General features: G+C 33.0%; 1 protein-coding gene across 29 annotated transcripts in view; it reads left to right on the forward strand.

The window, feature by feature from the left end:
- The first annotated feature begins 5,839 nt into the window (after positions 1-5,839).
- Positions 5,840-18,393, forward strand: part of LOC134707521 (uncharacterized) — a 28,274-nt gene continuing 15,720 nt past the window's right edge. For 17 of the 29 annotated variants that reach the window (XM_063567337.1, XM_063567359.1, XM_063567342.1 and 14 more), the window contains exons 1-6: positions 5,841-6,067; positions 7,394-7,447; positions 7,755-7,835; positions 9,912-9,953; positions 12,756-12,797; positions 13,283-13,321. In XM_063567337.1, the coding sequence (XP_063423407.1) occupies positions 5,896-6,067; positions 7,394-7,447; positions 7,755-7,835; positions 9,912-9,953; positions 12,756-12,797; positions 13,283-13,321 (430 nt within the window). In that variant the 5' untranslated portion in view covers positions 5,841-5,895. Of the gene's footprint in view, positions 6,068-7,393; positions 7,448-7,754; positions 7,836-9,911; positions 9,954-12,755; positions 12,798-13,282; positions 13,322-18,393 lie in introns of all 29 variants that reach the window. The other 12 variants (XM_063567338.1, XM_063567346.1, XM_063567352.1 and 9 more) reach the window with 6 other exon arrangements.

The raw sequence follows: 18,393 nt of genomic DNA on the forward strand, positions 1-18,393 counted from the left end.
GCTAGTAGTTCTTTGGTTATCTATGTATCATTGTAACTGCTTGTAGTTCTTTGGTTATTTATGAATCATTGTAACTGCTAATAGTTCTTTGGTTATCTATGTATCGTTGTATCTGCTAGTAGTTCTTTGGTTATTTATGAATCATTGTAACTGCTAATAGTTCTTTGATTATCTATGTATCATTGTAACTGCTAGTAGTTCTTTGGTTATCTATGTATCATTGTAACTGCTTGTAGTTCTTTGGTTATTTATGAGTCATTGTAACTGCTAGTAGTTCTTTGGTTATTTATGAATCATTGTAACTGCTATTAGTTCTCTGGTTATTTATGTATCAATGTCATTTGGCTTAAAGTTTTTTTTGTTACCTTTTCTGATATCAGTCTCGGACGTATTTTAAACTGCGTTTTACTGTGGGTATTGCTACATCAATATGTGGTTCTTTCAACAACATTGCTAGAGGTACAGGGGAAAGGTTCAGATCTCACAACACATGTTTAACCTCGCCGCATTTTGCGGCTGTCCAAAGTCAGGAGTCTCTGGTCTTGTTGTTCTTGTATCTTTTTTCATTTTATAGATATAGGAAGATGTGGTGTGAGTGCCAATGAAACAACTCTCCATCCAAATAACAATTTAAAAAGTAAACCATTATAGGTTAAAGTACGGCCTTCAACACGGAGCCTTGGCTCACACCGAACAACAAGCTATAAAGGGCCCCAAAATTACTAGTGTAAAACCATTCAAACGGGAAAACCAACGGTCTAATCTAGTTCATTTATATGATTTGGGGTTTAGTGTGACGTCCATCTTCACTGAACTAGTACAAAATTTTATTTAGGGGCAACCTTAGGACCACCTCCGGGTGCAGAATTTTCTCGCTGCTTTAAAGACCCATTGGTGGCCTTCGGCTTTTGATTGCTATTTGGTCTGGTTGTTGTCTCTTTGACATATTTCCCATTTCCTTTCTCAATTTTATTAACTTATCAGTGCTTTCAGAGATGAAGAGTAAACTTCTCTGGTTCTATATTTACATCATTTGTATGATCCTTGTACATGTACCAAGAACTGGCAAGAAGCCAACTCTAGGTAAGTTTACTTCTTACTGGTTTAAAAAAAAACACATTATATTTCTTGTTAACATAAATGAAGAATTCAATATATATCACAACTGTAAATGTTCTGCTCCATTATTAGACACTTTGATAAGTTAGTAAAAATGTGTATTGTATTGTGTTTGTTCCAATCAACAAACCTAGCCCGACCGATCTGGTATAGTTATTTTTATAGTCTAAGGAGACTACTTATAAAGGTGAAGATCCATTGGTGGCTCTATGGTCTGCTCTGTGGTCGGGTTGTTGTCTCTTCGACACATTCCCCATTTCTAGTCTCAGTTGTATTGATATCTAGTAAAGGATATACCAAGCATTCATATTCACCAGTCTTGTGTCTCGTGTTTTAAATTTTAATGGAACTTCCGAAAACTTTGCTTTATAATCATCGAAATAGATGTCCCCAATATTTATCAAGTCGATTTTGAAAGCATTGATAGACGTGAATTCTATTTGGTAGTTTATTCAATGTTTTTGCTTTCCTATAGCATGTATAGAAAACACCAAATCGCCTGCACTGTATCCGGTGCGCAAGACCACACGACCACCTTGGCTTCACAATAATATAGTTTTCGGTGGCCGTGTGTTACCTTTCCTCGTCAGTTTTAATATAGCGTCGTACTACAGTACATGCTATATAAAGCATGGAGATGTTATTATTACAGATCAGCTTTATAAATAACACTCTTGTTGTTAAAAATTCTCAGTGCGAATTTAACGAAGGAGACTGTCTTGACTCCGTTTATCAGATTAACCTTCTTTCTGCCATAGGGCCGATTTGGCCGATGCAGAAACAGTACCTTTGACTGCCAAGGATCGGCCCAAAGCCGATGTTGTTTTCCGCTGTGACGTTGTTCCTTGACGTCATAGAGAATTCGCAGTGCCCTGCGAAGCAAGCTGGCTTGGAAGGAAAATCAGCCGTTGTTTAGAGTTCTGCTACCAGGCTCATGGACTTTTCTACTATACATAAGTGCCTAATTGTGATAAGCAGGTCTTAATCAATCTGTCCTTTCAGTCCACGGTATTGACCGAATGTATAAATATGGACACAAAACCGATAACTCCCAAAAGTAGATTCATGCTCTTAAGAAGTAGATTGCAACTTCAAAACCTCTCTGAGTTGTCCGTAAGTGGCCTGTTGTAAGTCGAAATATTTTTTTCCAATTGACAGTCCCTCCTCCTCTCCTGTGTTACCGCTTTTACAAACATATCTTTTTGATTTCTTATGCGTATTGTAGTAATGAATCATTTCAAATGTCTCGAAAAAATATTTTAGAAGTTAAATTGAAAAGAGAATATCTGTTTTCATTGAAAATTAGGGAAACAATTTAACTCTCAGTTTTTAATAAAAAATACTTTTTCCTGTATGTGACTGAGACGCAATTGTTTTCAACTGAATCAGAATAAAGTTTTTGTCCAATAAAAACGAGAAAAAAAAATTTGCGTCCGTGCATTCGCACCCCAACCTCGACAAAAATAAAGGATAAGGGACGATTTATCAAATTTTACATTGATATGCTGATTGATTTAGATTAATTATATTTAACACGAATTGTGTCTTAAATTTCACGGGCCTTACATCCACTGAGCACGAATGAAAGCGTATAAGAGACACGGATCGATAACGGTCTCCGAATTTGAATATTTTCTCAAAATTGGCGAAAAAAAAAGATTATTCAAAAACAAATTTAAGGAGTATAAAACACTTTAATTTTTACGTCATATAACTAGTTTTTCTAACTTTCTTTGTTTTTGTAGAGGAGTTGCTGTTCAATGAAATCGGTCTCTTCCTTAAGTAATATAGGTTCACTTTAATACCGATTTTTGAAAATACACCGTGTCCTCAAACATGATATAATTGTCTATTTATGCGTGAAAAATAATACAGTTTCTTCTTATTTTCCTAATCGCATGCACTTTTAAAACTGGGAACATCAATTTAAAGATTTTTTAATACTAAAATTGAGAATGGAAATGGGGAATGTGTCAAAGAGACAACAACCCGACCAAATAAAAAACAACAGCAGAAGGTCACCAACAGGTCTTCAATGTAGCGAGAAATTCCCGCACCCGGAGGCGTCCTTCAGCTGGCCCCTAAACAAATATATACTAGTTCAGTGATAATGAACGCCATACTAATTTCCAAATTGTACACAAGAAACTAATATAAAAATAATACAAGACTAAAAATTCTTATTTTAGAATCGTTTTGTAGTATACGTATTGAGTTAATCAAAATCTATGACTTAGTTTTTGCACATACTTAGTATCTTTAATATAAAAACAGACGTTTTGACAAATGTTTTTCTCTGCAAAAAGCTTTTTACTTTTTAAAGGACATACATTTTGTACCACCGAATTGATTATTCCAAGTAAAGTTCATGACCTGTAAAGAGCACACGAGAATACAAAATGTTGTTGTCCATATTCATAGACCGACATTTTACGACAGTCATAGTTTAGCATCATTATCACAAAGTGCATTTGGTTAGGGTACAACATGAACTGATCTGACAAATATGGTCATTCAACGTTTTTTTTTAACCTAATGTATGTAAAGAAATATATACGGATACTGACTGAATTACATTACCTTAAAAAACATACATCGATTTTTCTGATTTATAATTGCTAAAAGTGGAGCATTATCTCCTGTTACTTTAAAACCTTCATTCCTAATATTTCATATCTTTGTGATAAGCATAAAAATTAAAGGAGGTACGGCGTAGCAAAAGACAGTTACTTGTGAACTAGCATGTAAAACATCCGGCTAAGCGGCGTATTTCTAGTACAAAGCAGAGTAAATATTCATATCCATTAGCATGTTTTCGTCCTTTATATATGCATAATATTTTTAATGTATTTGCCACTTGACGTTAAGCAGCCATTCTTTAACATATTTGGTCGGGTTCTTGTCTCTTTGACATATGCCCCATTTCCATTCTCAATTTTATCATCAACTAAAAAGTAAAACAAGACAATGAAACAGTGCCTGTCTGTAATTGTAGGAACTCAATTTCACACAGTGGCAATTTTCATAAATAAATTTATATTCTCAGCTCTATCATTCACCGAAATCAACGAAATACCTATTGGCTGTGACGATGCTTGATATTATACAAACAGTCTTAACTATAGGCATGTAGAACAAAATCAGAAAAACAAACTTTCCAAAGCCCAAAGTTTTTTTATTGCTTTTAATTTTTTCTTCTAAAGTTTGACAATGGAATTTGGTACACAAATCCGAACATTTGAGTTAAATAAAGCATATTACACATAGAGTTTGTTCTAGAACTGGAGTCAGTCGTGAATTTAAAAGTGACGCAAAAGACGTCACACTTCTACTGATGTCAATCGAAGTAAAAACGTGAAATATTTAAAACTAAACGTACACTGATGTTGTCTCCATAACTAATAACGGTTTATTTCAAACAACACAAACAGAAAGAATTTATTCTTCCAAATAATTTCCAGGTTTTACTTTTTTTAAAATGGGCCGTGGCATTTTTTTATAATAACATTAAGGCCAAAATATTGGCAATGTGGCACATATCTTCTTTTAATACCACTAAAGGCATTACAGTCAATGAGGCTATCAGCTTTTAAAAATACTAATAAATTGCAATTAACACCAATTAAAAGAGTTAGACTGAACAAAATAAAAAACACAAATACAGTAAAAAAAATCGGCACTTGAGAGTTATAGATCAACGGAGCAGACAGCTGTGGCGTCATCAAAACAGCAATCATATGCAGGTATACCATGCACAATAGCGTGATGTTATCAATTGTTGTAAGGGTTGCCATCACAGGCGCTTGGGTCTATGATACAGATTTTTTTTTTTTTTTTTTTTTTTATTAAAATATTCAATTTTCTATATTTATAATACATATCTATCACTTCTGTGCATGTGTCACCTAGTTTTGAGTGATTTAAACGACCCAGAGAAAATACCAAATTTTACTATCCATACTAAGAACAGATTTCTTAGTATGGATAGTAAAATTTGGTATTTTCTCTGGGTCGTTTAAATTACTCGAAACTAGGTGAGACATGCACAGAAGTGATAGATATGTATTATAAATATAGAAAATTGAATATTTTAATAAAAAAAAAAAAAAAAAAAAAAAAATCTGTATCATAGACCCAAGCGCCTGTGTTTATTTCAAACCAGAAGCAATACCGGTAATAGGTATAACAGTAAACAGTATCAGAAGGTAAATCAAAACAGGCGTTTAAACCTGACAAAATCAGAAATAAAGTATTTCTGGAATTCCCAGCTGGAATTCTACATGTCATTTATGAATTTTGATTTTAGTTTAATAATTTATGTGATCACTTTCTGAATGCTATGATATAAACGACTCTAAAAAATATGATTTGTTTTCAACAGATTTTTCTAATCTACTATGATCTACTATGTATAACTTTTAAGACAACTTGAAAGGGCTTTACCTCGATATTTAGATCAGTGGATCAAAAATGCATCTTCGCCGGCCGTTTGCCAATGGTTACGACCCCCCCCCCCCACCCCCCCCCTACCTCGCTCTCAACTCGAGCTGAACTGGTGGGGGAAAAGAGAAGCAAAATGTCTAGTTACGGCTGTCTATATTGTCCTATATTCAGGTCTTTTTGTTTCGATGCAACCTCGATTTACGTAGGTTCGTAGCGAACGGGAACGTTCCGGAAAACCTACTATCTTGCTTCCGAAGTTGGTGAAGAAGGGAGGTAACTCGTACATTGACGTTGTCATGACGTCATATGTAAACAACATGGCCGCCTCATAAGATGGGGCCATGGGTTTTAAAATTTATGATAGTTTTTAGCATAATACTTCTTCAATATGTGAAAACTGATGCGAGAGGTGGAAATGGTGGAAGCCTGCAAGACATAGACAGAATTGATGTAAATAGCCGTCATAAGCGATCATATGGAGGTTCTAAATTCAGGACAGGAAAAAGTACGACATCCCTTTTATATACATTGTCAATGTCATTGTGCCATGGTGCTATACATACGAAAGAGTATTTATTTCGGATATATATGCATTTTATTGATCTATCGCCTTTACTCAAATTACTGACCTTCCCATTGGGCTTCAGCCTGAGCCAGTCAGGTGCTACTCAGTACTTGCTCATTCGTTGTACTTGTATGAAGGCGTCACAGCAAAAATATCAATCAAAATAAGACATTTCAAGACGTCATGATAAGCGCCTGTGATATAAAAATACCCCAACAAGCTTATATGAAAATCAAAACAGACAGCACTCCACAAAACACGACACATGAAATATAGTTAATTAATTACCCCTCCCCATTTCCCCTTTTCCACTTCAGACGTCAACTTCTTTTCCCCATCAACCGTCACAGTACAGTGGTCTTTGGTCACAGGCACTTGACTCAGAAAAAAAATTACCTATATACCTTAATATGTTATATTAAGGTATATAGGTAAAAAAAGTTCTGAGACAAGTGCCTGTGTCTTTGGCGCTCGGCTTATATAGATGATTATAATTTATACAATTTGTTTTCGGTTTAGTCTAGATCTCTTTATTAAGCATAAATAACGCGGATCGGGAAGGGGGTAGGATGCCTGGGTTCCAATAATAAAGCTTAAATTAGCTATGGTTAATACCGAGTGTACCTGTTCCACTCCAAACGATTCATAGTTATGTGGTCCCGCCCCCTTTTCGAATCAGTCCTGGAAATCTGCAGCAATATCACAAATCAAGCATCATGTGAACAAATCGGAAATTATATGTAATGTATGTCAGAATAACTCATTAAACTGTGATTGTCCTTTATATATATATCATCAGGTATTTAAATATAATAAATTAAGAAAACGATATTTGAAATTAAATATAAAATATGAATTTTTGATATTCTCCATGAATCAGTATTGTCGTTAATGCACAAATAAAAACAGTAAAATCATTGGAAACTTTTGAAGTAAAAAGATATGCTGTTAATCGACAACAGTTACAACATGGCATCAATAACTTTGTAAAGTTTGTTATATGACAGTACAGTACCTATAAACATGGTAAATTGGTTACAGTAGTCCAAAGCTCAGAATGCAACAAAAGATAATTATATACAAATTACACAAATTAAAGATAAAACTCAACTTCTAGTAGCCGTGTTTGTATGTTATGTTATATAAAAAAGTTATAAAAATGTTATAAAAAGTGTTTTGATAAACCATATATTCGGGACCGAATGATATTTTATGGATGTGAAAGGTATCAAAAATGAAATTGACAATTTTTGCACATTATTTTAGAACGAAGATACGACCCCTTAGAAAATGAACAGGAAACCAGAAACCCATTTGAAAGTAAGTTGTGATACATATATATGAGAACCATCTACAACTATGCTATCTGTACCATTAGTACTTTAGTGGCGGATCCAGAAATGTTCATAAGTGGGACCCACTGACTGCCTATGAGGGGGGCGCTTCAATCATGTTAAATGAAGTTTTAGTGATTCCCTATGTTATCAACCAAATGTTTCCCACAAAAGGGAGATGCGGGCCCCTTGACACCATTTAGAACCGCCGCTGTAATGTGTTTATGAATTAAAAGTTTGTTGTTGTGGAGAATACATTATTATAATTATGATTTTTTTTGGTTGTATTTTAGATCGATTACCTGTCGAACCGTGGTATTATAATACTGAACTACCAGGGAGACAATTAGCTTCTAACAATCAGGAAAGACGCGGTGAGTTACGTAGGAAGTGAATACATTCTGACTTGGTGCAAACTGAGATTAGACTCTTGCCCAAGATTAGATCAATTGAAGATTCTACCCAACACATTGGTGGAAATTAATTTATTGTATGCAAAAGTAAAACTGAATGCACTCTAGCAGTGTCGAATCCTGGGTTTCTAGGGTTGGAACAGCTCTTTTTTTTTTACAATCAATACTTCAAGGGCCAAAAAAAAGGGGCCAAAATACGCATTTTTCTTGTTTTTTTTTTAACTTTAGTACAAGTAAATATAAATCTATGAATTTTACGCACAATGTTTATGACCACCAAAGGAAGGTTCGGATTGATTTTTGAAGTTTTGGTCCCAACTGTTAAGGAATTAGGGACCAAACGAGTCAAAAATTAAACTTTGTTTGATTTCACCAAAAAATGAATTATTGGGGTTCTTTGATATGCCGAATCTAACCGTGTATTTAGATTCTTAATTTTTATACGCCCGATATGAGACGTTTTTAGTGCATACCAGTGTCCATCCGTCCGTCCGTCGTCCACATGTCGTACAATAACTCAAAAACGCTTTATCAAGTTTTTATGAAATTTTGGTGGATTTAATATATCTATTGACGTGAGCTCCGTATGGATTTTTATAAAAAAATTAGATATTAGGTTTCCGAGTTTTGGGGTTTTATTCATTCAAAAATTGTGATTTTCGTACAATAATTCAAAATGCTTTGAGTTGTTCTCATGAAACTTTGTAGAATTGTTTATATTTATTGACCTAAGCTCTCTCTTTCGAGTTTTATAAACTTTCGATTTTACGTATCCGAGTTATGAGATTTTATTGACATAAAAAAGGGGGGATTTTCCAGTTTTCAGACAAAAAGTCAAAATGGTTTGAGCTGTTTTCATGAAACTTTGTAGAATTATTTATATTTATTGACCTAAGCTCTATTTCGAGTTTTATAAACTTTCAATTTTACGTATACGAGTTATGAGATTTTATTGACATAGAAAAGGGGGGATTTTCCAGTTTTCAGACAAAAAGTCAAAATAGTTTGAGCTGTTTTCATGAAACTTTGTAGAATTGTTTATATTTATTGTCTCAGGCCCACTTTTGATTTTTATAAATTTTAGATTTTACGTTTCCGAGTTATGAAATTTGATTCATAAAAAAGGGGGAATTTTCCAGTTTTCGGACAATAAGTCAAAAGTGCTTTCAGCAGATTTCATGAAAGTTTGGTGACTAGTTTATATCTATAAGAATAACCTCTCTATAGTTTTTTTTTGTCTTTTTTTCTTTAATTTTGGATATAACATTGAGGAGTATTGGAACTTTATTCTTTGAAAAAGCGACAGGCGTATTATGCGCTCATGGCGCAGCTCTTTATTGGTCCTGTTATCACATTGGTCTATATTAAAGTCCAAAGGGTCCAAAATTAAACTTATTCTGATTTTAACAAACAATTGAATTCTTGAGGTTTTTTGATATGCTGAATCTGAACATGTTCTTAGATTTATGGGCCCAGTTTTCGAGTTGGTCCATATCGGGGTTCAAAATAAAACTTTGTTTGATTTCAACAAAATTGAATCCTATATATAGGGTTCTTTGAAATACTGAATCAAACCATGTATTTAGATTTTGATTTCATCAAAAATTGAAACTTGAGGTTCTTTGATATGCCGAGTCTAAACCATGTATTAATTTTAGATTTTGGGAATTGGACCATAAAAGGTAAATGTTCAATTTAAAAAAAATAAGTTCTTAGACCACATTCATTCTGTGTCAGAAACCGATGCTGTGTCAATATTTAATCACAATCCAAATTCAGAGCTGTATCAAGCTTGCATGTTGTGTCCATTCTTGCCCTAAGTGTTCAGCCAACAGCGTTCGACCTCTGCGATCGTATCAAGCTGCGCCATGCGGAGCATTTTATTTGAATTACTATAGATTCGGACTTAAACTTTAACAAGCTAGTAAGTACTAGTAGGTTAAAATCATACTACTCGTTCATTCTTTCGAATTTTAACTATTCTTCCGTTATTTGGCACTACTATAATCGATATTTTAATTGAAAGTATAATTTTAGATATTAATAAAGAGCACTACCACCAAGAGTCAGAACTACAAGGTATGTATTGAGCTCGTTTTGCTATAATGCTGCACAAATCTTGAATGAGCTGCCTTTCCATTGACAGGCATTGTTGAATGAAAACATTTTTTGACCAATTGGTATTAAGATGGTCTCCAAATAAACAGCTCATGCCAGTGCATGGCATACATATATGTGCCTTTATATCTTTATTTTGTTAGACTTTTAAATTCGTTTAGCTTTTTTACTTGTTTTTATCTGCTGTACTTATCATTAAAATGTTTGCTATGTTTAAGATATACTTTGTTTGTATACTGTGCTTGTAACTTTAACATGCCATCAATGGTATCTCACCATACACTCACGGTATGTTCATAATTGTGTTGTTTTCATGATTTTTGTAAATGTGTATATAGTTTGTCAATTTGAAAAGATCACTAGCGCTTGTTTTTATGTAGCTATTGAATACTGTGTCTGTGGATTCATTATTATTCGTTGGATACCAATTTTCGTGGGTTTCGTGGGTTTCAGGTGAACCACGAATTCATATGTTCAACAAATTACAAATTTTTATAGACTTTGTACATAGAAATCGGCAAACCACGAATTCAGATATCCACGAAAATGTAAATTTTCTTTAAGCCACGAAAACTGATATCCAATAAAATAAATGAATCCACAGTATGAAACTTTGAATGAGGAATTTTAAAACTATGTTAGACATCAATAAGACAGCAACTCAACGACGAAAACGATAATCTTGGGGTCAGCTACTTTAAAGGTTTTCGTTAAAACATTAATATTTATGTAATGAATATGCCAAAATCTAAGTAAATCTCTTCCAATTTTAAAAGGTTGAGGTGAAACTGACCATTCTACAGAAGATCTACGGTAGCATGTGTACCCCCCCCCCCCCCCCCAAAAAAAAATGACATTATATAAATAACACATAATAAATAGCTGAGAGGGTGATAGAGCAGATTGGTACCCCAAGAAAACATTGTCAACCGCGGCGAAGCCAAGGTTGACAATGCTTTTTCGAGGGGTTCCAATCTGCTCTTTCACCCTCTCAGCTATGTGTTATTTAATTTGTTATACTGAATGTCCTATCATTATTGGCTTTAAAAGATTACTTTTATTTTAAAAGTATTTTCTGTGACGTCGCGTTCATAACAACGTTATAGAAAAAAACCCAACAAAAGTCAAGCAAGATGTTTTATTTTATTTATTTTAATAGTCGATAATAAAATCTGAGCCAAAACGTAGAACTTAAGCATTGCATTTAATTCCTTGTCTCAAGTTAGGAGTCTGTATTTTGTAGAAGTCGTTCGATGCTGTCTGTCATGTTTGCTTTTTGTTTATTGTTTAATCATATATCAGACTGTTGTTTCTTCATGTTTGGATCATTTCCCATTTAGTCATGTCTGAGCCTATACAGCTGACTATACGGTACTAGTTTTGTCCATTGTTAAAAGCAGTACGCTTACCTATGGTTGTTTATATCCGGTTCATTTGGATTTTTTTGGATATTAATCTCATTGACAACTGCATCTCTCTATTTTATGTTAAGTGTGTGCAATAGTTCACAGTGCTTCCTCTATAACATCGTTTACGTAACGACCGGATTCAACACATTCCTGATGACATCTTTTTTTTTTTGTACCAGGTTAAACTCTACTAGTAGGGTTGCGTAAGGGAAAACAGAGAATGTCATACACCACACGGTTGAAGCATCGTCCAATCACATCTCATGACTAATGCTTCTTCGCCAAAAAGCAAGCATTACACGTGTCGTAAAATAAGCCGTCGTCAATTTCTTTCGGAAAGCCGGCGTTTAAATAAGTTCAGAAATACTCGTTTAGCACAATGCACATGGCAAACTTGTACGGATTTTTTTTCATTGCTTTTGTTGTGTCAGTTTAAATCGTATGACAGTGTTATAATGGTTTACGAAAAGAGGATACAGTAAGTGATTTACATTTGCACGAATAATAAATTTAAGCTCATGTTATGTCTCTATGGTTTGAGGAACGTCCTTAGATCCAATTCTATCTCTTCAAATCACACAACACAGCAATACAATAGTCATATATTAGTAAACTATATGAATTAGTAAAAAACGGCATCAAGACAAATAGATATTATAAATCGAATAAGCTATTATTTATACAGGTTACGTAGGTTAAAAGCAAACTATTCATATACTCTTTCGAATTTTGACTCTTGTCCGGAACTTTGACACTACTGTAGCGATATTTTTTTTAAAATCAAGTAATAACTATGATTCATCTATGAAGCTAAAGAATGTTCATATAAAAAGAGCTAAATTGTTACAAACATGGGATCCAAATAACAGCTCATGTCAGTGCAGTGCATACATATAGTGCCGTTATATATATTTTTATAGTTAACTGTTAAATTCATATAGCTTTTTTAGTTGCTTTTATCTCTTGTGCTCATCATTCTAACATGTGTTCTGTTTTTAGATACATGTAAACTTTGTTTTAATAACTCTTCGATTTATCTAGCTCATGTCAGTGCAGTGCATACATATAGTGCCGTTATATATATTTTTATATTTAACTGTTAAATTCATATAGCTTTTTTAGTTGCTTTTATCTCTTGTGCTCATCATTCTAACATGTGTTCTGTTTTTAGATACATGTAAACTTTGTTTTAATAACTCTTCGATTTATCTATAAAGATAAAAAATGCTCATATGAAAACCTCTAGAAAAGTCTAAATTACATTCTTTGGAAAATTTAGAACAATTGTTCTCTAAATAAGTTCAAGTTATTTACATGATTTCAATGATATTAAAATTCAAAAGTTTAATTTTAGATAATAATCAACAGCAATATACCCTACAGCCAGAACCACAAGGTATGGATTGAGATCATTTCGCTTTACTACTGCACACATCTGGAATGAGTTGTATCTAACCATTGTTGAATGGAAACATCTTTTGACCAATTAATCAATTGTTACAAACATGGGATCCAAATAACAGCTCATGCCAGTGCAGTGCATGCATGTAGTGCTTTTACATGTTTGTTTGATTTAGCTTTTTTATTTGCTTTTATCTGCCGTGCTTATCATTCTTATTTGTGTTATGGTTTAAAATTTACTTTTTTTTGCATACTAAGCTTTTGAAATTTTTGGCGATGAAATGAAAAAAATCAAGAAAGAGCTCTTAGATTCGTCTATGAAGATTATGATAGTTCATAAGAAAAACTGCTGAAAAAGGTAAATGACCTTCTTTCAAAATAAGAATGAATTTATTGCAACAGAAAAATTTAGAATAATTCACAAAAGCTGTTCAATCTTCATGATTTAATTGATATTAAAATGAAAAAGTATAATTGTAGATAACAGGAAACAGTTTTCCCGAGAGTCAGTTTCACCAGGTACGTAACCAGATATTTCGTCAATATAATCTAACAGGTCCATATATAACGTATTGACTAAGAGAAAGTCCTGAATATTTATTTTACATATGTAAATAATGCATTAGGAAAATTGTTTTCAATGTTCTTTCTACGGGGCGCCGAATGGGACTCTTGTGGTTTTGTACTCAAAATTCAATTTTGTACGGACAAAAGTGACTTTTGTTCAACAAAAATGAGTTTAGTTTAACAAAATTTGTATCATACTACAAATTTGAAATTTTGTCATACAAAATTATCTATCAGCGGACAAAAGTCACTTTTGTCAAGACAAAATTCATTTTTGTTACACAGACTTGACTTTTGTTACCTAATTTGAAAATTGAGCGACAAAAGTCAATTTTGTATTTAAATTAGTTTAGTTTGGTTTCTGTGAACTAATTTGGATACAAAATCGACTTTTGTTACACAAAATTGACTTTTGTTACACAAAAATTACTTTTGTTACACAAAAATTACTTTTGTTACACAATTGTTACTTTTGTTACACAAAATTGACTTTTGTCTCAACAAAATTGACAAAATTGACTTTTGTCTCAACAAAATTGACAAAATTGACAAAATTGAATTTTGTCTCAACAAAATTAACAAAATTGAATTTTGTCTCAACAAAATTGACAAAATTGAATTTTGTCTCAACAAAAATGACAAAATTGAATTTTGTCTCACAAAAGTCAATTTTGTCTCACAAAAGTCAATTTTGTCTTACAAAAGTCAATTTTGTCTCACAAAAGTCAATTTTGTCTCACAAAAGTCAATTTTGTCTCACAAAAGTCAATTTTGTCTCACAAAAGTCAATTTTGTCATGACAAAAGTCAATTTTGTCTCACAAAATTGAATCTTACCGTACACAATTGACTTTTGTGATTAAATTTCCATATCAGGTAACAAAAGTCAATTTTGTATGCAAATATGTTTATATTTGCATACCTTTGAGACAAAATTGACTTTTGTCATGACAAATATGAATTTTGTCTACAAAAATGAATTTTGTCATGACAAAAATGAATTTTGTCTACACAAATGAATTTTGTCATCACAAAATTGAAGTTCTCACAAAACAAATCTGTAGCACATAGTTTTGTAAGACAAAAATGATTTTGTTATGACAGAATTGAATTTTGTACAAAACCACAAGAGTCCCATTCGGCGCCCCGTACTTTCTGTGTATTTTTAAATTGTATTTTGCAAGAATTATAACATGTTATTGAAAACATCAATATTTTTTTAGCAACCTCAAAACTTGTTGCATTATATTTCTTGGTACAATTCTTAACGTCTGCATTTAGCCTTAATTTCTTTTTATATTCAGTGATAAACTTGGAAACATCTTTTTGTCTGCTGCGGCGCTTCTTCTGTGGTTGTTTTGTGTGTCGTCATGACGTCAGAAATCTTAATTTTAGCAAGATTTTCTTATATTGACCACCAATATCAGTGGTGGATCCAGGGGGAGGGTTCCGGAGGTTGGAACATAAAGTTGGAACTCCCCTTTTGTCCTTGGTTGGGATCCCCCCTTTTTTAAATGGCTGGATTTGCCCCTGAATATACATATAAATAGAAGCATATCGTCAACATACGTCAAAATAAAAACAAGGCTATGGATACGTAAAATAACCTTTGAAAAGCACGAGCGTAATATCCAATATTAAAGAACCTTTGTGAGCACGATCACATACCCCACGTCTTCATATTGTCACTGGAGAAACAAAATCTCACTTCGCAAGTAAAATGAACACACTCAAATGCTTATCTTCACATATTTATCCTAATTTGAATGGCAGCAAAATGAATCGCAATTTCCCGTCGGTATGCTCAACTACATAGAATGTCCTTATTATCTGAAAAGGTTTCGTGAAATTCTGTTGTGTGGTTTGAGAGGAGTTGCGATGACAAACTGTTGCAGTAGTACATTAAAGTAAATAAGTTCAAAGGGGCGAAACTCCTAAAAAAAATTTAATCGCAATTTCCCGTCGATATGCACAACTACATAGTATGTCCTTATTATCTGAAAAGGTTTCGTGAAATTCTGTTGTGTGGTTTGAGAGGAGTTGCGATGACAAACTGTTGCAGTAGTACATTAAAGTAAATAAGTTCAAAGGGGCGTAACTCCTAGAAAAAAATTGAATCGAAATTTCCCGTCCATATGCACAACTACATAGTATGTCCTTATTATCTGAAAAGGTTTCGTGAAATTCTGTTGTGTGGTTCGAGAGGAGTTGCGATGACAAACTGTTGCAGTAGTACATTAAAGTAAATAAGTTCAAAGGGGCGAAAACTCCTAGAAAAAAAAAATTGAGTCGCAATTTCCCATTGATATGCACAACTACATAGTATGTCCTTATTATCTGAAAAGGTTTCGTGAAATTCTGTTGTGTGGTTTGAGAGGAGTTGCGATGACAAGAAACAGGACTGACGGACGGAACCTTTGTGAGCACACTCATATACCCCACGTCTTCATATTGTCACTGGAGAAACAAAATCTCACTTCGCAAGTAAAATGAACACAATCAAATGCTTACCTTCACATATTTATCCTAATTTGAATGGCAGCAAATTGAATCGCAATTTCCCGTATATATGCGCAACTACATAGTATGTCCTTATTATCTGAAAAGGTTTCGTGAAATTCTGTTGTGTGGTTTGAGAGAAGTTGCGATGACAAACTGTTGCAGTAGTACATTAAAGTAAATAAGTGCAAAGGGGCGTAACTCCTAAAAAAATTGAATCGAAATTTCCCGTCGATATGCACAACTACATAGTATGTACTTATTATCTGAAAAGGTTTCGTGAAATTCTGTTGTGTGGTTTGAGAGAAGTTGCGATGACAAACTGTTGAAGTATTACATTAAAGTAAATCAGTATTATTCAATTACTGTATTTTGATGAGGTAAATATGTGTTTTATTGACTTTTGATAAAATGATATTAACTTAGGCCAACGGCCGAAGTGAATATCAGTTTTTCAAAAGTCAATTAAACCACATATTTACCGAAACAAAAGACAGTAATTGTTTTATTCCATATTCCGAGATAAATGTATGTAATGGCAATTATTTACCTAAACCAATTGTACATCAAACATTTTTTTTTTATCAAAATTATGCACGTAAAAGCACACGACGTTTTGCGCGGTGAATATCCTTTTTCGCAGGTGAATATGCTTATTTATTCAAAATCCAATTCATATAGAAAACCTACTAAAATTTTATCAATATTGAATAAATTTTGTTATTCAGTACTGTCGATTTGAAAAGTACACTAGAGCTGATGTAAAATAATGATAAAAACTATTGCAACGGAAAATATAGAATAATTCTCAAAATAGCCCAAATAGCACAAAGATGATAATGGCAAACGATGCACATTTATCTAATATTAAAAAACACTATCGGACGGAAGTGAAATTCTCCGGTAAACATGAAATCATTTAAAATATTGTAATATTGTTATGTAACAATCAATTTACTTTTATTAGATATTCTCCCTGGATACCTAATTACTAATATATCAGGGATACTTAGTGCAATGCTGTACACTAAGTAAATTGTTAACAGCAATAAAAAGTGCAATAAAGTATCTTATCCACGTTAAAAAAAAGTTATCAACAGGATTTAATTGATATAAAATTTGAAGTATAATTTTTGATAATAACCAACAGCAACATCCCTGACAGTCAGAGCTACAAGGTATGGGTCGTTTCGCTTTAATGCTGCACAAATCTGGAATGAGCTGCCTTAACCATTGTTGAATGGAAACATCTTTTGACTTTTAAAAAAAAATTGGTACTCACATGAAATCCAAATAACAGCTCATGCTAGTGCAGTGCATGCATAACGTGCCTTTATAAAAAACAATCTGTTAAGTTGCATGTATCTGCTGTGCTTGTCATTCTTACTTGTGTTATGTTAAAGATCTACTTTATACTATGCTTTCAACTTTTATACGTCATATATGGTATCTTACCATGCACTGTGCACTGTAAGTTCAAAACTGCGTTGTTTATAACGATTTTTGATAATGTGTATATATTTCGTTTAATCAATGAGACAGCAACCAAGCGGTTATCTCGAGGCAAGCTTCTTTGAAGGTCTTCGTTAAAACACCAATGTTTACCTTATGAATATATGTGTACCATGTTCTAAGTAAATCGCTTCGATTCAAAAGGGTTGAGGAGAAACTGAATAGTCTACGGAAGATCTAACATCCGTACCAACCTCCCCCTTTTTATTGTTAAAAATAGTTTGAATAAATCTTCATGTCCTATGGTCACAAAAAGAGAAAAAAAAAGAGGTGACCCTATGCCTGAAGTGGATGAAAAAAGTGTTTTTTCTACTATGGTTTGCACCGGTCCCACCTGCCTCATCAATACATATTTACAGTAGCAATATGATTTTTTTTTTACATTAAAAACATTAAAACATTACCAAAGACAATAACTGATTTTCTTGTGAAGAAGATGTTAATTTTCTTGAAATAACTAAAGATATGGTGGTATGGATGTCTTCCTCCATCTTGGATTGTAAAAAACAGAGAACCAAAGGTCCACATTTTCTATCAAGTTAGCAAAATTTGTTGCAGGAATGAAGATTTTAAATGTGAATGTTCATTTAAAAGAACCAATTTATAAGAATATAACTTATAATTATTAAATATCAAATGTTGATTATTTTTGGTTGTTTTAAAAAAAAAAAATTGGCATTTTAAGAGGAAGTAACTCTAAAACAGTGCATTCTGAAGGATTCTACATGGAATTTTCCTATTTTGTATTTTAGCCGAAAAGAACGTACGGTGACCATATCTTTTCTTTTGATATTCTAAAAGCATTGTCTGAAAGCTATCTTTTCCTTAAGTATATAACAATTCTATCATTTTGAATAGTTTCTAATAACAAAATGGTGTTTTTCCCTGTACTATCCATACAAAATGTGTCATTTTGTCATGTCCTGTAGCATGAGAAAGTGACCTATCATTTTTATTATATTTTTCAACATATATCAATAGATACTACGCTTTGGCAAAGTATGAACAAATTCT

Source organism: Mytilus trossulus, chromosome 2 (genome assembly GCF_036588685.1).
Source record: "Mytilus trossulus isolate FHL-02 chromosome 2, PNRI_Mtr1.1.1.hap1, whole genome shotgun sequence".
Taxonomy (NCBI): domain Eukaryota; kingdom Metazoa; phylum Mollusca; class Bivalvia; order Mytilida; family Mytilidae; genus Mytilus; species Mytilus trossulus.